General features: G+C 40.8%; 1 protein-coding gene and 1 pseudogene across 1 annotated transcript; both read right to left on the bottom strand.

The window, feature by feature from the left end:
• Nucleotides 1-5,054: 5,054 nt before the first annotated feature.
• Nucleotides 5,055-5,173, bottom strand: LOC112266221 (annotated as a pseudogene).
• Nucleotides 5,174-11,130: 5,957 nt separating this feature from the next.
• Nucleotides 11,131-20,966, bottom strand: LOC112265023 (zinc finger protein 239). Its single transcript, XM_024442010.2, has 2 exons — nucleotides 20,394-20,966; nucleotides 11,131-13,121 (listed from the first exon to the last, which is right to left on the bottom strand). The coding sequence occupies exons 1-2, from the start codon at nucleotides 20,743-20,745 to the stop codon at nucleotides 12,514-12,516; spliced, it is 960 nt and encodes a 319-aa protein (XP_024297778.2). The 5' UTR covers nucleotides 20,746-20,966; the 3' UTR covers nucleotides 11,131-12,513.
• Between the last annotated feature and the right edge of the window lie 1,083 nt (nucleotides 20,967-22,049).

Genomic DNA, 22,049 nt, shown 5'->3' with positions numbered 1-22,049 from the left:
ATTAACCAGTTGCTTCTACCAATCTCGTTCTGAACGTCGTATAGCCCGTGAATCTGCACGGACCCGGGTCTCACCAGTGAATTCGTACCACACCAATCTTAGTTGAATATTTATTACTAAATAGGTAAAATTATGATAAAAGATACACATAGACAAAACACATTATAGGCTATTGTTTAGAACTTAGTACAATGGGCCAACACACTATGGCGCGTGTTACCCACAATGGGGATTTCAAAAGAGAGAGAAAAAAGAAAGTACATGAGAAATATACATTTGGGTGAATTTGTCAGCTATGCTATTCTAACCCTAGACTTGCCCCAAACTGCCGCTCTTATGGGTCAGAATATAATGATGTAATTACATGGGGATGATCTCCGAGGATTCTCTGAGTGGACCGTTCAGCTGTTCGATGACGCACTTCTCCTGCGCACCTCCCTGCTCGTCCTCCCGATGTCAGTGTCCTTTTGGCTTAGGAGTCTGTTCCCTCACCCTTTGCTCTGGAAGGGGTCTTCTGAGGACAGACAGCTCTGTAGCTCAGAGCTCACAGCATAGGAATGAAACCCTTCACATACCACGATTCGATGGGAGATGGAGGCTAGGTGGTTCGACTTGAATTCACCCGCTTAGACACAGCTACTCATCCATAGCTTGGATAGAAAATGTATTTGTCTTCAAACTTGCGTTGCGTTCTGGGTTTGTTGACTTTTTAGACCTTGCTGCAGCTTGGGTCACGTAGTCTCCTTGTAAATTCTATAGTCACAAGTTTTCTACCCTTGGGTCAGAAGTGGGCGTAACCGCCTTTAGGGCAATTCTCTGGGCGCAGCAAGTTAATTAATGAGGCAAGGTCTAGATAATATTCAAATCAAATTTTAGACAACTAACTTAACATTTCATCTTCCCCCAAACATTCTCTTTGATTTGGATATTTTCCATACAATGTACAATGTATAAACATCAACCATATTTACTAGGAAAACTCTTCACGTTACAATGTTTTCATAATAACTATACTAACTAGTCATCTATTACCCTTTAATAACAAAACAAAAATTACATACATTTCCATATTCCATCTATCGTCATGACCACCATTGTGGCTGACGGAAATCATTGTTCCAAAGTCCCTGTATTTCATGTTTAATGTTCTGAGGCTGGTTCTCCATAGTAACAGGACAAAGGAATTTGTCTGTGGCCTAAAATTTACCAGGGCGTGAGGGGTCATAAAACTCTCCACATCTTCAGACCCCTAGATCTCTCCTCCTCTGTTGGGGTTGAGAGATAATCTGTAGGGTTGTGGTCTCCTGTAACCTGACCTGGTCAGGACAGTCAGGACCTTCAATGGGAAAAGAGTAGTAAATCGTCATTGAATGAGCGCTAAAGTGGCCTCAGAAAATGGCCATTCTGATATAAATGATAAAATTCCTCAGATAAGACCGAAAAAGTGTCTGGAAGTATCAGCAACCCTCAGGGTAAGAGTGACAACAGGTCCACATGGGGGAAATCTTAACAAATGGCGTATTGGGTATTTTAAACACAATAGTGTTTTGATTTATTTTTAGGGTTTAACAAGGCAGCTCACCTGTGACCAGTGGCTTGACATTAGATGCGGCGACTTCGATTACCCTGCAGACTATATTTTTGTTCTTCCCACCAATACAATCCACTGACAACGACCGACAAGGTGTGCGTTCCGAGATGCCTTTTGTTATTTGCCTGTTTGTGGCCCGCCTGTGAACTACTCATATTAGCTACTGGCCTTAGTACACCAGATCTTGTCAGATCTCGGAAGACATGCAGGGTCGGTCCTGGTTAGTACATGGATGGGAGACTGCATGGGAATCCCGAGTGCTGTAAGCTTTTTGTCACTAGGGGGTGCTCTTGCATCATTTCATCAGCAGAATGAATGACTTGTAGAATTAGAACTCTTTGTCCATTTTTTCCAACAAGGCTGAAAAATGTGCCCTTGCTTTGAAATAAGTAAGCAAGGTTTGTTTGTATTTCATCCAACGATCTGTGCTACAAAGTGATGGCTACAGTATTTGCAATTTCTTCCACTTTTTGAGTGACACAAAGATGCTTATCTAAATGGTGAAAATGCAATATCTGTTAACTTGTTGACGCACCCCATCCCAGTATGCAATGAATATCTGTAAAATTCGGTTTACTCCTTGCTGATAGTTCTAGCAGCAGTTTCTGTAGTGTAGTGGTTATCACATAATCTTAACACACGAACGTTCCCCGGTTTCATCCTGGGCGGAAACAACGCTCTTTGATACTTACAAAAAATTACCATATTTGTAACAGAGAATTCTTCTTGTCATAAATTCCTTCCTTTGGAAATTTGAATTTATGCAATGATTATCTGTAAAATTCTGTTTACTCCTTGCTGACAGTTCTTGCAGTAGTTTCTGTAGTGTAGTGGTTATCATGTTAGCTTAACACGCGAAAGGTCCCCAGTACCGAAACCGGGCGGAAACAGTGCTCTTTGTCACATGCAATAATTACCGTAGTTGTAATAGAGTTATTTTTCATAAATGCCTTATTTTCGAAATTTGAATTCATGCAATGAAAATCTGTAAAATTCAGTTTACTCCTTGCTGACAATTCAAGCAGCAGTTTCTGTAGTACAGTGGTTATCACGTACCCTTAACATGCAAAAGTTCCCCGTTTTCAACCTGGGTGGAAACAGCGCTCTTTGACACATACAATAATTACCATATTTGGAACAGAATTATTCTTGTCATCAATGCCTTCCTTTGGAAAGTGCTGATAGTTCTTGCAGCAGTTTCTGTAGTGTACTAGTTATCACATCTGCTTAAAATCCCCAATTACAATACAGTTTCCCTCACACCATTTTCCTAATTCTAAAAATAAATCTTTGCGCTCTATTTCAGTATCAGGTACATAAATATTTATAATTCTAAAAACAATACTCATATATTCAAAATCTAAAATTAAAATCCTCCCATTATTATCATTATACATATGTTTCACATTATCTACCACATCCTTCCTCAATAAAATAGCAACACCACTTGAATTCCCCCTGCCATTGTTAACAAAAAATAAAATCTCTCCATATTTTTTTTACTTCTAAAATACATATATTGCCCCAATGTGTTTCTTGAAGGCATAAAATATCAGAATTCTTCATTGTTCTTAAACCAATATCTTAATTTTTCCATTGTTCTTAAACCATTCGCATTGATTGACATAAATTTAACCATTCCAATAAATAATAAAAATAAATATTTTCTCATTATCCTCTACCTGTTGTCATGTTTTCTTCCTTTTCCGTCCTTTTTCATCTCCACCGATGCTTTCCTCTTCCTGTAGCCTCCCCTTGTTCTATCAATCTTTTCCATGTCTTCTGAATCTGAAATTGACTCTAAATCCATCTCATCCAACCAACTCAAAATCTTTTTTCCTGTGCCTGTTGTGCTTCCTGTATCCATTTGCGTCTCCTGTATCATTGTCAGCATCCCACTCCCCTCCACTTCACCTCCTTCCGAGGCACCCACATAGCCCGAGGCCCTCCCCAAAATCTGTGAGTCCCCAGTGCCTCCACCCAGCTCACTCCCCCCCTCCTCCTGAAAACTCCCTCTTCTTATTTCTGAATCCATACTGCCCCCCTATTTCATTCTGTTCCATCTTCTCCCCTCTTCTTTTCTCCGTCTCTCCATCCTCCAGCACGTCCTCTCCTCCATCTTCTTCTCCTTCTTGCGGTGATACAACTGTTTCCTCGAAAAGTTCCTGACTCCCCTCTTCAGCCAAAACCTCTCCACAGTTGCGCTCCTCTAGTCTCTTTCGGCATCCACCACAAAAAGATCTTTCCTTCCCTCCAACACATTCCCTTGCATAATGACCCTGTTTACCACACTTGAAACATTTAAACTCAGGGCAGTCTTTGACTATGTGCCCAGGCTGGATACACAGTCGACAAACCCTGACCTGCTTATCATGTATTACTCTAAAATACTCTCCTCCCTCCAGTGTCTCAAATTTTGTCGAATATGGCAATGATTGTACTGTTTCAGTGAATTTTACTTTACAAAATCTTGTCCCGTCCACTATCTCCATACCTGGCCAAACTCTCCTCCTTATTTCTGAGACAGCAGTTACACCCCAGCTACTCAGCTTATCCAGTATAACTTTGTCTTCGATGTGAACAGGAAAAGTCATGAAAGATACGACTAGCTCGTTTGCTATCATATCTCTCGCCATGATCCTTGTGTCTTTTATCATTAAACCATCCATTAAACGATCCTTTCCTTTTTCCATTTCGCATTATCATTTCGTACTTTCTTTCTCCTTTCATTCTACATCCAACCACCTTCCCACACACCTCTTTAATCGATAGTAGTATCTCCATCGTTGTAACTTTATCTTCTCCCATCAACTCCACTGCCACCGTAAATTCTTTGCCATATTTCAGGCCTCCTTCATCTCCATGTTTCTTCCGTTGAGCATTTTCTTTGTCCTTGTCCATTCCGTTAGTCATTGCCATGAAGTCCGTCATAATAAACAAAAATGAGACCGAAAAACTCTCCCCCAATCAGCAAAACTGCAAAGGGGGGAAAAAAAAGAACCAAACTTAAACTTGTTCAAATGCAAAAAATCAAAATTATACTTCAAAAAACATTGAAAATAACCAAAAAAGCTCTCAAGCAAACAAACACTCAATCACGACTTAATCACCAACACCTGTCTCACTTTCCAAGCAGGACGTGCTCACTCAGGCTGGTATGATCGTAAGCGAGACATTATCTCTTGTTGCACTATTTCAAGTCAAAGTGAGTCTGATTAACAGATGTTGCATTTTCACCATTTAGATAAGCATCTTTGTGTCACTGAAAAAGTGGAAGAAATTGCATATACTGTAGCCATCACTTTGTAGCACAGATCGTTGGATGAAATACAAACAAACCTTGCTTGCTTATTTCAAAGCGAGGGCACATTTTTCAGCCTTTTGGGAAAAAACGGGCAGAGTTTTAATTCTTCAGGTCAGTGATGCTGATGAAATGATGCAAGAGCACAAAGAGTGGACAAAAAGCTTACAGCACTAGGTATTCCCAAGCGGTCTCCTATCCATGTACTAACTAGGCCCGACCCTGCTTAGTTTCTGAGATCTGATGAGATCAGGCTTACTCAGGCCGGTATGGTCGTAAGCAAGAAACAAGATCAAGATCTCTTGGTGCACTATATAAAGTTAAAATGAGTCTGATTAACCGTTTGCGTGTAGGGGGCAGTATTTTCGTTTTTTGGCTAAAAAACATACCCATTTGAAACTGCCTATTTCTCAGCCCCGGAAACTAGAATATGCATATAATTTTCAGATTAGGATAGAAAACACTCTAAAGTTTCCAAAACTGTCCAAATATTGTCTGTGAGTATAACAGAACTGATATTGCAGGTGAAAACCTGAGGAAAATCCAATCAGGAAGTGCCTCTTATTTTAAAACCGGTCTGTTCCTATGCATGCCTAGCCTCCATTTAATATAGTTGTGATAACATACTATGTCGTGGAGTAACAATATTATCCTTGTCTACAAAAGCCAACTTTGACCTGGGGGCATGCTTTGTAGACCATTCAAAAGCATTCCGATACCTTGTCCCCAAGAAAAAAAACACATGTTATGATAGCTTATAGACAGTAGTAGGCAAATGAAGGGACAAAGTTCCAATATTAAGATTTTGTTATAACATTTCTAGGGTCTATTTGTTGGTAATTGGAAACACGCCCCTTTCGAATTTCGTCCCCTGTTCCTAAACACATCCATCCTATAGTGTAGGTTTTGAAGATACATAATCTATGCTTGTAGTCATCAGAAGAAGATTGAGGAATGGTTGGTGGACCCAAGATGTACAAGCCCCCACACCATTCTCCAACCTCTGAAGTGTTGTCTTTGATGTGTGCATTTTCAAGTACCTTTTAATATTTAGTCTCTGTCTGTCTGGTAGAGTAGTGGTTATGGTGATGGCTCCCCAAATCAGAGATTGAGAGTTCAAATCTGAGGAGAGCAGTTTTTAGAGAGCCATTTCTGATGTTGCCTTTTGTTGGCATGAAAGAGCTAACTTGAGGTTTGTAGGGGGGTAGGGTCTAGTTCCCATCAAATAGAAGGACTGAAATTGACACCTTGTATAGAATGTCCTTTTAATAGAGTTGTGATAACATACTATGTCGTGGAGTAACAATATTATCCTTGTCTGCAAAAGCCAACTTTGACCTGGGGGCATGCTTTGTAGACCATTCAAAAGCGTTCCGATACCTTGTCCCCAAGAAAAAACCCACATGTTATGATAGCTTATAGACAGTAGTAGGCAAATGAAGGGACAAAGTTCCAATATTAAGATTTTGGAATAACATTTCTAGGGTCTATTTGTTGGTAATTGGAAACACACCCCTTTCGAAGTTAGTCCCCCATTCCTAAACACATCCATCCTATAGTGTAGGTTTTGAAGATTCATAATCTATGTTTGTAGTCATCAAAAGAAGATTGAGGAACGGTTGGTGGATCCAAGAAGTACAAGCCCCCACACCATTCTCCAACCTCTGAACCTCTTTTTCTACGGCTGGCCATGCTTTCCACCTGGCTACTCCTACCCCGGTCAACAGCACTGCACCCCCCACAGCAACTCGCCCAAGCCTTCCCCATTTCTCCTTCTCCCAAATCCGTTCAGCTGATGTTCTGAAAGAGCTGTAAAATCTGGACCCCTACAAATCAGCCGGGCTAGAGAATCTGGACCCTTTCTTTCTAAAATTATCAAAGCATCCTTCACTCATGCTGCCAAACATACCCTTGTAAAACTGACCATCCTCCCAATCCTCGACTTCGGCGATGTCATTTACAAAATAGCCTCCAATACCCTACTCAACAAATTGGATGCAGTCTATCACAGTGCAATCCGTTTTGTCACCAAAGCCCCATATACTACCCACCATTGCGACCTGTACGCTCTCGTTGGCTGGCCCTCGCTTCATACTCGTCGCCAAACCCACTGGCTCCATGTCATCTACAAGACCCTGCTAGGTAAAGTCCCCCTTATCTCAGCTCGCTGGTCACCATAGCATCTCCCACCTGTAGCACACGCTCCAGCAGGTATATCTCTCTAGTCACCCCCAAAATCAATTCTTTCTTTGGCCGCCTCTCCTTCCAGTTCTCTGCTGCCAATGACTGGAACGAACTACAAAAATCTCTGAAACTGGAAACACTTATCTCCCTCACTAGCTTTAAGCACCAACTGTCAGAGCAGCTCACAGATTACTGCACCTGTACATAGCCCACCTATAATTTACCCCAAACAACTACCTCTTTTCCTACTGTATTTAATTTATTTATTTTGCTCCTTTGCACCCCATTATTTTTATTTCTACTTTACACATTCTTCCACTGCAAATCTACCATTCCAGTGTTTTACTTGCTATATTGTATTTACTTTGCCACCATGGCCTTTTTTTGCCTTTACCTCCCTTATCTCACCTCATTTGCTCACATCGTATATAGACTTGTTTATACTGTATTATTGACTGTATGTTTGTTTTACTCCATGTGTAACTCTGTGTTGTTGTATGCGTCAAACTGCTTTGCTTTATCTTGGCCAGGTCACATTTGTAAATGAGAACTTGTTCTCAACTTGCCTACCTGGTTAAATAAAGGTGAAATAAAATAAATAAAAAGTGTTGTCTTTGATGTGTGCATTTTCAAGTACCTTTTAATATTTAGTCTCTGTCTGTCTGGTAGAGTAGTGGTTATGGTGACTGCTCCCCAAACCAGAGATTGAGAGTTCAAATCTGAGGAGAGCATTTTTTAGAGAGCCATTTCTGATGTTGCCTTTTGTTGGCATGAAAGAGCTAACTTGAGGTTTGTAGGGGGGTAGGGTCTAGTTCCCATCAAATAGAAGGACTGAATTGACACCTTGTATAGAATGTCCTTTTAATAGAGTTGTGATAACATACTATGTCGTGGAGTAACAATATTATCCTTGTCTGCAAAAGCCAACTTTGACCTGGGGGCATGCTTTGTAGACCATTCAAAAGCGTTCCGATACCTTGTCCCCAAGAAAAAAACCACATGTTATGATAGCTTATAGACAGTAGTAGGCAAATGAAGGGACAAAGTTCCAATATTAAGATTTTGGAATAACATTTCTAGGGTCTATTTGTTGGTAATTGGAAACACGCCCCTTTCAAATTTTGTCCCAGGTTCCTAAACACATCCATCCTATAGTGTAGGTTTTGAAGATTCATAATCTATGTTTTTGTAGTCATCAAAAGAAGATTGAGGAACGGTTGTTGGATCCAAGAAGTACAAGCCCCCACACCATTCTCCAATCTCTGAAGTGTTGTCTTTGATGTGTGCATTTTCAAGTACCCTTTAATATTTAGTCTCTGTTTGTTTGGTAGAGTAGTGGTTATGGTGACTGCTCCCCAAACCAGAGTTTGACATTTCAAATCTGAGGAGAGCATTTTTTAGAGAGCCATTTTTGATGTTGCCTTTTGTTGGCATGAAAGAGCTAACTTGAGGTTTGTAACCCCTAGTTCAAATCCCAGAGAACCAGTTAATGTCGCAACTTCTTTCTTGTTGCATTTGTGGGCCTGAAAGAGCAAACAAGAGGGATGCAGGGGAAAAGGGTCTTGTTCCCATCAAATAGTAAGAATGAAGTGACACCTTGTTTCAAATGTTATTTCAATAGAGTTGTGATAGCATACTATGCTGTGGAGTAACCTGCAAAAGCCAACTTTTACCTGGGGCCATTCTTTGTAGACCATTCAAAGGTGTTCCTAGTCTTGGTCCACCTGAAGAAAGCCACATGTTAAGATAGTTTAAAAATAGTTGTAGTAGTAGTTATGGTGGTGAATTCCCAAAGGAGAGGTTGTGAGTTAAATTCCTTTCAAGAGCATGCCAACTTGCTTTTGTTGCCTTGACAGAACAATGTTGAGGTGGGGTTCCGGAAGGACATAGACAGCAAGGGAAATTGGATTATAAAATGTTAGGATACAGCAACTGGTGTTGAGTAGGAGTGCTGATCTACGGTCAAACCCACCCCTGTCCATATAATCTTATTTCAGAGACAACTGATTCAGAATGATCTAGGCAAAGCTGATCGTAGAAAAGTGCTCCTCTGTACGCATTTATGAAATGTCTCAGGCTAAGACTGCTGAACTGGAATCAGTACCCCCCATCCACCGTCAAAGTAATGTTATTCATTCTACTCTCAAATGCTAAACAGATCCTAGTTCAGCACTCCTACTTCAAGTCAAGTGAATGTTGGGTATTGGGTGCTAAATGTCTTGAACAGTGGTTGAAAAAGTACCCAATTGTCATACTTGAGTAAAAGTAAAGATTTGTTAATAGAAAATGTCGAGTAAAAGTGAAAGTCACCCAGTAAAATACTAAGTAAACGTCATTGCTAAAAGATATTTAAGTATCAGTGGTAAAAGTATAAATTATTTGACCTTCCATATACCTCTTAAGCCTAGGGCTGAATACTGCCCCCTTTGGAGGAAGTGCGTGCCCATAGTAAACTGAAAATATTTTTCCCCAAAATTGCTAATATATGCATATAATAATAATTATTGAATAGAAAACACTCTAAAGTTTCTAAAACCGTTTAAATTATGTCTGTATGTAAAGCAGAACTCTCATGGCAGCCATTCTCCCAAACACTCTGTGGACAACAGAAAAGTTGGGTCAACTTTGACGTCATCGCCCCCACCCTTCCCAAGCAGCTACGGATCCAGGAACAGTTTCTATGTGTTCAGCGCGATGTCTGCTTTCAATTGGCACGTTCATTGTTTGAATTTCGCGCGCCCTCGTCCTTTGGCGGGCTAAATCGTTCGGGTCACTCTCAAATACATGCACTCTATTGCGCGCGGCCGATTTGGGGAACGTTCTTTTCCAAGATACACCAATTGAAGCCGGTTTGTCTGTTCGTGCTGATCATTGTTTTACATGTTAAAAACATCATAAAGCTCGATTCTGCACTTAGTTTGACCAGTTTAGTCGACATATAATATGTCATTTTGAAGTTTTGATGCGCAAGAGTGCGGGACCAGAAGGACCAGAAGTCATTTTGGGTGCATTTCAGCTGAAGCTGTTAGCATATGCTAATACAAAGACACACAACTTGAAACCAAACGATGTATTGGGTAAGTATGACTCCTTCTACGTCTTCTGATCGAAGAACATCAAAGGTAAGGGAATATTTATGTGGTTATTTTGGGTTTCTGTGGACTCCAAACGTAGAGGAGACACTGCTAATATCTGAGCGCCGTCTCATAGCATAGCCTAGTGAACAAATTCTGTAACGTTAAAAATAAATGTAACACAGCGGTTGTATTAAGAAGAAGTGTATCTTTGTAACTATATGTAGAACATGTATATTTAGTCATGTTTATTGCTTGTTATCTGACGTTATCTGTCGGAGCTATCATCATTTCTCCGGACATTTGAGTAGCATTTTTTGAAATGTCGTCATTGTAAACAGAGATTTATGGATATAAATGGCATATTATTGAAAAAAAAATAATGTACTGTGTAACATGTAATATTACTGTCATCTGATGAAGATTTTCAAAAGGTTAGTGAATTATTTATTTTTTAATCCTACTTTTAAATTTTATATTTTCTGGGACAAAATGGCTGCCGCTTGTCTTTTGTTTCGGTGGTGGTCTAATATAAATGTGTGCTATGTTTTCGCCGTAAAACATTTTAGAAATCTGACTTGCTGGGTAGATGAACAAGGTGTTTATCTTTCATTTGAGCTATTGGACTTGTTAATGTGTGGAGGTTAAATATTTCTAAGAATATTTTTTTGCATTTTGCGTTATGCTAATGAGCTTGAGCCGTAGTCACGATCCCGGATCCGGGATGGGTAGCATCAAGAGGTTTTAAGCAAACCAGACAGCACAATTCTCTTGTATTTTTATTTATCAAATCAAATCAAATCAAATTTTATTTGTCACATACACATGGTTAGCAGATGTTAATGCGAGTGTAGCGAAATGCTTGTGCTTCTAGTTCCGACAATGCAGTAATAACGAACAAGTAATCTAACTAACAATTCCAAAAAACTACTGTCTTATACACAAGAAATAGCCATGCGAACACTCAGACATAATTTACAAACGAAGCATGTGTTTAGTGAGTTCGCTAGATCAGAGGCAGTAGGGATGTTCTCTTGATAAGTGTGTGAATTGGACCATTTTCCTGTCCGGCTTAGCATGTTGTGAACCTGGTGTGACATTATTGAAGCTGTGCTGACACCTAGTGGACATCAAGAAGACCTACACTACACACATATACACACACACACACACACACTTTAACCTTAAAACAGATGGGATGCTTTACATAAATTGCTCTTTTTTATTAGACACTAATATATATGTCCAATAAACATACGTTCAAAAGTCAGAATGTAAAGCAAAAACGCCTGGAAGGTTATTCAAAAGCAGGTGTAGTGAATCAAGCATCTTGGGATTACCTGAAATAGGTCAAAGTATATATTTTAAATGTTCTAATTTATTTAATCTTTATTTAACTAGGCAAGATGAACTCAACAACATCGACACAAGTTACCTGCTATATTTGGGAAACAGGATTAACACAGAGAGAACTTGGCAAAATACAATGTATGTTTCTGTAGTACGAATAGGTATATACAGTATCATCGGTAACAATTGTGTACAAGCCACCTAGCTAATAAAATACTGGGGCTTGCGGTCATCAGTTACATTTCAACCACAGCGATTCCCCAATTGAGGCGCAACAGAGTTCACCGGCAAATACAGGAACACCGGAAATAATAACTAAACCAACGAATGAGAAATGGTGGAGGCCACCAGAACGTCGATACATTTTTTCCGAATAAATGTGGTGAGTGAAAAACGTAATTACATATCTCACTCCCTACTCGGTATCTCATTCTACTGTTATACGACTCTGTATGCGTTGTTTGTTGGCAACCTTGTTATTTACGACGTTTTTGGAACGGATTCCTGTTGGAACGTTCCACAAATTATACCCACCCGGGGTCCAGCAAAAATAAAGGCAGTTATACAATATTAAAAACATTACAATACATTCACAACACACGGTGTGCCCTCAGTCACCTTGTCCTAGAGAGATTTACATGGTTATCAAAACATCACACCAGGGTGAGCCTAAACAAAACACAGCCCTATGGGAAAAATGAATGGTGGAAAAAGGATTGGAACCATTTCCTTGTTTGACCTGTAGTTGTTATGGATATTATGACTCTACAGAGCCCCACAGTGGACGGGTCACAAAATGTTACATTGATAAAGCACACTTTATTTAACCTCCATGTCATCTTGTTTTTACATGGCATTGTAGATTTTAGCGGTATATAGTATGCATTTTGGATGCTTTCAGTGTATTTTCACCGCTTTCAGACAATGGATTAATCGCAATTAAAAAATTGTGCACTAACATTACACAAAGTTATCTCAAGTCCGACAGCCCAAACAAAAACACACATTCTCAGTCAAAAACACAAGTCAGAACACAGCCTCTCGATTCTCTCGTGTGATTTCAGGTCCTCTGACTGGGAAAATGTCTTTCCACAATGAGAGCAGTGGTATGTCTTCTCCTCCTGTGTATTTGTATGTATTCTTTCATGCTCTTTCTGGTACCTTAACCGGGTAAATCTCTTTCCACAGTGGGAGCAGTGGTACGTATTTTTTCCTGTGTGTGTCCTCTCATGCTGGTTCAGGTTTCCTAACTGGGCAAAATGCTTTCCACAATGGGAACATTGGTAAGGCTTTTCTCCTGTGTGTATTCTCTCGTGCTCCTTCAGGCTCCCTAACTGGGTACAACTCTTTCCACAATGGGAACATTGGAAAGGCTTTTCTCCTGTGTGCGTCCTCTCATGCCTTTCGACGCTCCCTAACCACCTAAAACTCTTTCCGCACAAGGAGCAGTGGTAAGGCTTCTCTTCTGTGTGTATTCTATTATGTGTTTTCAGGCTCCCTAACTGAGTAAAACTCTTTCCACACTGGGAGCAGTGATGTTGTCCTGCTGGTTTAGACGTCTCAGGGTCTGGTTCCCCTGAAGGACTCTTCCTGCTGTCAGAAGGAGGGTCTGGTCTCTCTCCTGTCAAAGACAAACCAATTACTTAATTAAACAGAGACCTGAATGTAACCTCCACATGATAAAACTTCATATGATGTTTAATCTAGACTAGATCCCTCAATCACCTGAAGTCAGGTTTAACAAGTATTATTAAACCGACTTCAAAATGCAGGTCTCTGTGTGGTTCTTAGGATGTCCAGGCAGGTGATTCACTTCTAACCGAAGTCTTGCAGGTGTTTACATGGTTTGACACATCTGCCAGGTCATTGAAAAATCTGATTTCAGTACGAGTGTATTATATATTTTGTTTAATCCAATTACAACTCCTCTACGGACTCCGGGGAGAGGCGAAGGTCGAGAGCCATGCGTCCTCAGAAACACAACCCTGCCAAGCAGCACTGCACTTCTTGACACACTGCTGAAACACGACCCTGCCAAGCCACACTGCACTTCTTGACACACTGCTGAAACACGACCCTGCCAAGCAGCACTTCACTTCTTGACACACTGCTGAAACACGACCCTGCCAAGCAGCACTTCACTTCTTGACACACTGCTGAAACATGACCCTGCCAAGCCACACTGCACTTCTTGACACACTGCTCGCTTAACCAGAAAGTCAGCCACACCAATGTGTCGGAGGAAACACCGTCCAGCTGGCACCTAAAGTCAGCGTGCATGGGCCCGGCCGCCACAAGGAGTTGCTAGGACGCGATGGGACAAGGACTTCCTGGCCGGCCAAACTCTCCCCTAACCTGGACGATACTGGGCCAATTGTGCGCTGCCCTATGGGACTCCCGATCACAGCCGGTTGTGATACAGCCTGGATTAGAACCAGGGACTGTAGTGACGCCTCACTGAGATGCAGTGCCTTTGACCGCTGGCCACCGCTCTGCTTAAATATTTATATTCCGAAGTCTGACATCGTGTTGATATTTATTCATTTATTTCTTGTTATCTTGGGGATTTGTGTGTGTATTGATTTGTATTGGTAGGTATTACTGCACCGTTGGAGCTAGAAACATAAGCATTTCGCTGCACCTCTTTTTGTAATGGATGAGAATTAAAACTTTACATTTTAACGCTGCATTTAAGACAATGTCATATTCATTCAGTCAAACAAACACTCTGCAGCCTAGTTTAACAGTGATCTACGATCTATGAATGCTGCTGGGAGCAAACTGGGGAACAGCTAGAGGAAAACAAACCTAACTGCATCCCCAGGCCAACAGACTATCAACAGACTGCATGCCCAGGCCCTGGTATATCACCAGACTGACTACAAAGAGGCACTGAACACACAAGTTACACTTTACCAATCTCATTGCAAATGGTGACGGGAACCCCAGAATTATATTTTCTGTAGTAAAGAAATTAGTTCAACCACTCGCTAATGCCTCCTTTGACTAAAGTACAATTTTTCAAATCCCCAAATCCGAAATAAAGAGCATTTACGTCAGTGTCCAACCTACCCCTTGATTCAGACCTGCCCTCTGCATCACACTGAGCCTCTCAGCTGCAGTCTCACTGTACAATCTACCCCTTGATTCAGACCTGCCCTCTGCTTCACACTGAGCCTCCCAGCTGCAGTTTCACTATATTCTCATTGAAAACCCCAACATCTGTCTCTGAAATGGTCAATTATATGAGGTCAACTACCTGCCCCTTGGACCCTATTCCCACAAGAATCATACAATCATAAATCACTTTAATTCAGGCACTGTGCCTAATTCCCTTAAAACTGCCTCCATCAAACCAACCTTGAGAAAATCTGCATGACACCCTTCAAGTCTGGCTAGATACTACAGAACTACCTCTCTACCAACAATCTGCATGAACCCTTCCAGTCTGGCAAGATACTACAGAACTCCCTGTCTACCAACAATCTGCATGAACCCTTCCAGTCTGGCTAGATACTACAGAACTACCTCTCTACCAACACTCTGCATGAACCCTTCCAGTCTGGCTGTATACAACTACAGAACTACCTCGCAACTACAGGCGGCTGGTTGAACCTTAAATTGGGGAGCCGCTGTGCTTCTACATCTGTATTGCTGTTTGGGGTTTTAGGCTGAGTTCCTGTATATCACTGTGACATCGGCTGATGTAAAAAGGGCTTTAGAAAAATATATTTGATAACAAGGTGTGAAGAACATCATAGTATAGTAGTGGTACTAGTAGTGGAGCTAGTACAATAACAAGGTGTGGAGACCATCATAGTATAGCAGTGGAGCTAGTACAATAACAAGGTGTGGAGACCATCATAGTATAGTAGTGGTACTAGTACAATAACAAGGTGTGGAGACCATCATAGTATAGTAGTGGAGCTAGTACAATAACAAGGTGTGGAGACCATCATAGTATAGTAGTGGTACTAGTACAATAACAAGGTGTGGAGACCATCATAGGAACGCTGGTGTGTTCTAATATAGGAACGCTGGTGTGGTCTGATATAGTAACACTGGTGTGGTCTGATATAGGTACACTGGTGCTGGTGTGGTCTGATATAGGAACACTGGTGTGGTCTGATATAGGAACACTGGTGCTGGTGTGGTCTGATATAGTAACACTGGTGCTGGCGTGGTCTGATATAGGAACATTGGTGTGGTCTGATATAGGTACACTGGTGCTGGCGTGGTCTGATATAGTAACACTGGTGTGGTCTGATATAGGTACACTGGTGCTGGCGTGGTCTGATATAGGAACACTGGTGTGGTCTGATATAGGTACACTGGTGCTGGCGTGGTCTGATATAGGAACACTGGTGTGGTCTGATATAGGAACACTGGTGCTAGTGTGATCTGATATAGGAACACTGGTGCTAGTGTGATATGATATAGGAACACTGGTGCTAGTGTGATCTGATATAGGAACACTGGTGCTAGTGTGATCTGATATAGGAACACTGGTGGTGGTGTGATCTGATATAGGAACACTGGTGCTGGTGTGATCTGATATAGGAACACTGGTGCTAGTGTGGTCTGATATAGGAACACTGGTGCTGGTGTGGTCTGATATAGGAACACTGGTCAAAAAAATAAAGGGAACACTTAAACAACACAATGTAACTCCAAGTCAATCACACTTCTGTGAAATCAAACTGTCCACTTAGGAAGCAACACTGATTGACAATAAATTGCACATGCTGTTGTGCAAATGGAATAGACAACAGGTGGAAATTATAGGCAATTAGCAAGACACCCCCAATAAAGGAGTGGTTCTGCAGGTGGGGACCACAGACCACGTCTCAGTTCCTATGCTTCCTGGCTGATGTTTTGGTCACTTTTGAATGCTGGCGGTGCTTTCACTCTAGTGGTAGCATGAGACGGAGTCTACAACCCACACAAGTGGCTCAGGTAGTGCAGCTCATCCAGGATGGCACATCAATGCGAGCTGTGGCAAGGTTTGCTGTGTCTGTCAGCGTAGTGTCCAGAGCATGGAGGCGCTACCAGGAGACAGGCCAGTACATCAGGAGACGTGGAGGATGCCGTAGGAGGGCAACAACCCAGCAGCAGGACCGCTACCTCCGCCTTTGTGCAAGGAGGAGCACTACCAGAGCCCTGCAAATGTTCATGTGTCTGCTCAAACGGTCAGAAACAGACTCCATGAGGGTGGTATGAGGGCCCGACATCCACAGGTGGGGGTTGTGCTTACAGCCCAACACCGTGCAGGACGTTTGGCATTTGCCAGAGAACACCAAGATTGGCAAATTCGCCACTGGCGCCCTGTGCTCTTCACAGATGAAAGCAGGTTCACACTGAGCACGTGACAGACGTGACAGAGTCTGGAGATGCCGTGGAGAACGTTCTGCTGCCTGCAACATCCTCCAGCATGACCGGTTTGGCGGTGGGTCAGTCATGGTGTGGGGTGGCATTTCTTTGGGGGGCCGCACAGCCCTCCATGTGCTCGCCAGAGGTAGCCTGACTGCCATTGGGTACCGAGATGAGATCCTCAGACCCCTTGTGAGACCATATGCTGGTGCGGTTGCCCTGGGTTCCTCCTAATGCAAGACAAAGCTAGACCTCATGTGGCTGGAGTGTGTCAGCAGTTCCTGCAAGAGGAAGGCATTGACGCTATGGACTGGCCCGCCCGTTCCCCAGACCTGAATCCAATTGAGCACATCTGGGACATCATGTCTCGCTCCATCCACCAACGCCACGTAGCACCACAGACTGTCCAGGAGTTGGCGGATGCTTTAGTCCAGGTCTGGGAGGAGATCCCACAGGAGACCTGGCTTGATATTTAAGGATTTGAAGTTTGAAGTGATTTGATGTTATTATACATATATTTTTGTGCCACTTATTTGAAAAGTGTGTTACAAATAAGATATTACTGTTATTAGTACTATTATATAGCGCCAATCCACTTTACTAGACACGGGACGAAGTCAGGATATTTTGGGGGGCTTTCAGTTGGAAAATAAACTGCAGGACTATTCACAGATTGTTGATGAACACTCTTCTCATCTTTCTGTCTATAAAACAGTACTGCAATGTAGAGAAATGCATTTCACTATACATTTATGTTCCCTGAACTGGTTTTAAACCCCAGATTTCAGCATATATTAAAGTTCCCTGAAGCGATTCCAACCTGTGACTTCAGAATATGTTTTTAAAGAGAATCTTAGCTAGAACACGTAACTTTCAAGTTACCAACAATTGCTCAAGTCTGAAGAAAATATCTCAGAACAAGCACACTGAATGTGGTGAATGGAACAGCTTCTGAAGAGAAGATACGATCCATCACATCCACAACCGTTATGTATGTTACTGACATCATAAAGCTGAAAAAACATACTGACAATGAAAAGCAGGAACTAATTATAAACCTTATAAAACATGCTGACAAATGAAAATCAGGAATTATTATAAAACATTGATGAAATTTCACTTTCCAGAGAAAGTTTCAAGATGATCTGATATCAGGTGCAGGTTTTACATTTCCTAAAACCTTTATGGATGTTACATTGCCTGTCTCTTCCATTGGGTCTGTACTGTTACATTGCCTGTCCCAGTCAACCCCCCTATCTTTGGGTCTGTACTGTTACATTGCCTGTCCCCCACGATCTTTACAATACTTTAAAACAACACTCAAGACTCTTCCATTGGGCCTGTACTGTTTCATTAACATGTCCATAACTAATACTGGGGGACAGCTATGTCGATGACATCACCAGCTATGAGTGGAAAACAAGATCCGGGAAGCCCATTCTAAAAGAAATTAAATATGATTGGCTGAAAAGCCTTTTGGAGACTTGGCCACCTGCTCTCTAATGATCAGAATTCATGCAATGACCTGTTTATAGGCCTTAAAGCTGCAACATATCACTTTTTGGGTGACCTGACCAACTTCACATAGAAAATGTGTGTTATAGATCTGTCATTCTCATTGAAAGCAAGTCTAAGAAGTCACAGATCTGATCTATGTGCGGTATGTCTATGCTTCCAATTCTTAAGTGTTGTTTTTGAGTCTATTATCTTCAAACTGCTGAAAATATTTGAGGTTTTGGAAAATGTATTTAACAGCGGTTTAGATAATACAATGATTGTGACAAAACAAGCTCGGAGTGTAGACATACTGAAATCAGGCGAAATATCACAATTTTATCAAATGGTGGAGAGATTTCTGCATATTGAACCTTTAAGGATAATTATCACTGTGGTTCAGGTTCACTTTTATGCAAAATCACCCTTAGAAATGTTGTAAAAATGGATTAAATGCTTCCCAACATCTTTAACGGTTTGTTGGTGGACCCCCTCTTTGTAGCTTCATCAATTCCTACAGGACATATCCAAGTGGCTAATTAGAATATTGGGACAGTGTTTGAAGCCACTACAGCAACAATGTTGACATTCTGAAATGCGACCTCTGACCTGCCGTAGGGAATGGATGAGACAGCAACATTTTCTGCTTGGCTAGAAACTATAGAACGAGCAACGAGTGTGATTGGCCAGAAACAATAGAATGAACAACCAGTGTGATTGGCCAGAAACTATAGAATGAACAACCAGTGTGATTGGCCAGAAACTATAGAATGAACAACCAGTGTGATTGGCCAGAAACTATAGAATGAACAACCAGTGTGATTGGCCAGAAACTATAGAATGAACAACCAGTGTGATTGGCCAGAAACTATAGAATGAACAACCAGTGTGATTGGCCAGAAACTATAGAATGAACAACCAGTGCGATTGGCCAGAAACTATAGAATGAACAACCAGTGCGATTGGCCAGAAACTATAGAATGAACAACCAGTGCTTTTGTCTCTCAACCTCAGAAATAGAACTAATGATTTTGTCATGTCCAGATTATATCTGTTGGAGACATTTAGACATATAACTAATGACTCTCATGTCCAGATTTTATCTGTTAGAAATATAACTAATGACTGTCTGATGTCCAGATTATATATGTTAGAGACATTTAGAAATATAACTAATGACTGTCTGATGTCCAGATTATATCTGTTAGAAATATAACTAATGACTGTCTCATGTCCAGATTATATCTGTTAGAGACATTTAGAAATATAACTAAATGACTGTCTCATTTTGGTATCAGAAAGAAAAAGTATTTGTAGATATGTTTGATATTGAATGTTTTATAGAATTATTTATAGTATATAGAATTAATATAGAAATGCTGACTGTGTACAGCGTTGTATGGAAGTTGTTTATTTGTATACAGAATATCCCTCTATTTGTGATGACCCCTCGTGGCCAATTGTAGGTGCGTTTCATTAGTTGGGTTATGGGAAGACGGGGTCAGTTGAAGTCTACATGGAACAGATGATGGGTGCCTGTATAGAAGACACCGTTTTAAGATAGTTTTCAACCATTTAATATCATTGTTTTATATAGTTTTATTGTGGATTATACCTCTGGATTGACCTTTTGACTTCAAGCTTTTCACCTTCATAATTGCTGTAGCATTTGAACATCAATATCCATTGGAATCTGTCACTGCTTCCTTGTTGTAGCTTTAAACCAACTCCTTGAAGTGTCCATGACATCACCACTTCCTATCAAACCAACTCCTTGAATGCCCTACTACTTAACGTTTGCAGTTGTCTATTAAACGCAATTTTCAAAGTAATATTTGTTTCCCTTTAGTGTGTTTATACTTTAATGTATTTATGTATCACTTTTGAACAGGAAAAGTAAAAATCACTGGAGGACGTCATGAACAATTCATATAGTACAAAAACATATTCAAGTGTAGAATGCCCTTTTAAAAATCACACGAGTTCAACAACTGCAGTTTGTGCCCCTATTTTTTAAGATAGTACTCACTGTATTTACTGGTGTTATTCAGATCTCCAGTCTTCTTTTCTTCGTCCTCCTCTAATGTGACAGTAATCTCCCCCTCTTCATCCTTCATTAAAAAAACGTGGTCATCTTCTTTCACTGTCACAGTAACCTCCTCCACTCCAAAAACGGCTTCCTCCTCTTCTTTTACTGTAACATCCTCCTCCTCTTTCACTCTGAACGCATCTTTCTCTTCTTCTTTCACGGTAACAGCCTCACCCTCTACTTGATTTTGTATTGTAACAGCCTCCTCTTCCTCCTCCTCTTTGACGAGAGCTTCTTTCTCCGTCCAGCAGACGTCCTCTTCTTTATCAGGAGAGTAGCTTAGTGAACTCATGGTCGTGGATAATAGCTAATTAGCATTAGCGACTAGACTAGTGCAAATTTAACCAGCCAGCTAGTTGACTTATAACGTAAATAAAAAATTTAATGAGGTAGCTAGTTGTTTCCACATAAGTATGTTTAAATCATAGTGGCAAATAAACCATGAAATTGTCTAAAGATCTTGGATGTTCCGACTTTGTTGTCTAGCGAGCTACCGAGGTGGCTGCAGGTGTTCCGTCCAGTAAATTATACGTCACAGTAGAACCATCACCTGAAAGACACATATCGCCATCTGCTGTCTGGAAGGAGTAAACGCAGTTGAGGAGGGAAAACCTTTTTTTTCCTTCAATGAATTATAATATTATCAAGCAGTTTAGGGAAACGTTTTTTTCCTCTCCACTAAATATGAATATTATATCAACACGTACAAAGAGCAACAAGTGTTGTTTGAATAGTTCAGATTTGTAATGAGATTTTAAAACAAACTCTACATCTACTCCACATCTGTATTCCTGATTCAGTCAAATAACTAGTTATCAAAATAAGCAACTAGTTATTGATACCCTTGATAGAGATGAGCAAAAATGACTGTATGAAATAAAATTTAAAAAACTTTACCCACTACCAGGATATTTTTGCCACCAAACCTGGTTACCTCTCTGCTAGGAGGCTGAAACTTGGCCATAAGTGGATCTTCCAGCAAGACACATCAACATCCACGAATAAATTTTTATAAAATCAAATATACGTACAGAACTTGTCTGATGCTTTAACCTGCTTTAACCTGTCTGGCACCAGTGGGACAGGTAGCGTCCCACCTCGAAAACAGCAAGTGAAATTGCAGGGTGTCAAATTCATAACAGAAATCCCATAATTAAAATTCCTCAAACATACAAGTATTATATACCATTTTAAAGATACACTTCTTGTTAATCCAACCACAGTGTCCGATTTCAAAAAGGCTTTACGGCGAAAGCACACCATCTGATTTTGTTAGGTCAGCACCTTGTCACAGAAAACCATACAGCCATTTTCCAGCCAAGGAGAGGGCTCACAAAAGTCAGAAATAGCGATTAAATTAATCACTAACCTTTGATCTTCATCAGATGGCACTCACAGGACTTTATGTTACAAAATAAATGTATGTTTTGTTCTATAAGGTCCCTCTTTATGTCCAAAAATCCCAGTTGAAATTGGCGCATTATGTACAGTAATAGACTAGTAATAGACTACACCAGCAGTCTGCAACCTTTTCCAGTTGGAGTGCCAATTTATCTCACCATTTCTGCTAATCTGTGTGCCAGTTATGATTTTCAT

This window comes from Oncorhynchus tshawytscha, linkage group LG13 (genome assembly GCF_018296145.1).
Source record: "Oncorhynchus tshawytscha isolate Ot180627B linkage group LG13, Otsh_v2.0, whole genome shotgun sequence".
Classification (NCBI taxonomy): Eukaryota; Metazoa; Chordata; class Actinopteri; order Salmoniformes; family Salmonidae; genus Oncorhynchus; species Oncorhynchus tshawytscha.
The sequence above is the reverse complement of the archived record's forward strand: the minus strand, read 5'-3'. Positions and strand labels throughout refer to the sequence as shown.

What these genes read in the sequence shown, in the direction of transcription:
- LOC112265023 (XM_024442010.2), bottom strand. Translation starts at nt 20,745, where the DNA reads ATGAGTTCACTAAGCTACTCTCCTGATAAAGAAGAGGACGTCTGCTGG. An exon ending in GAATAACACCAGTAAATACA is followed by an intron (nt 13,122 to 20,393) that starts GTGAGTACTATC and finishes TGTCTTTGACAG; the next exon opens with GAGAGAGACCAGACCCTCCT.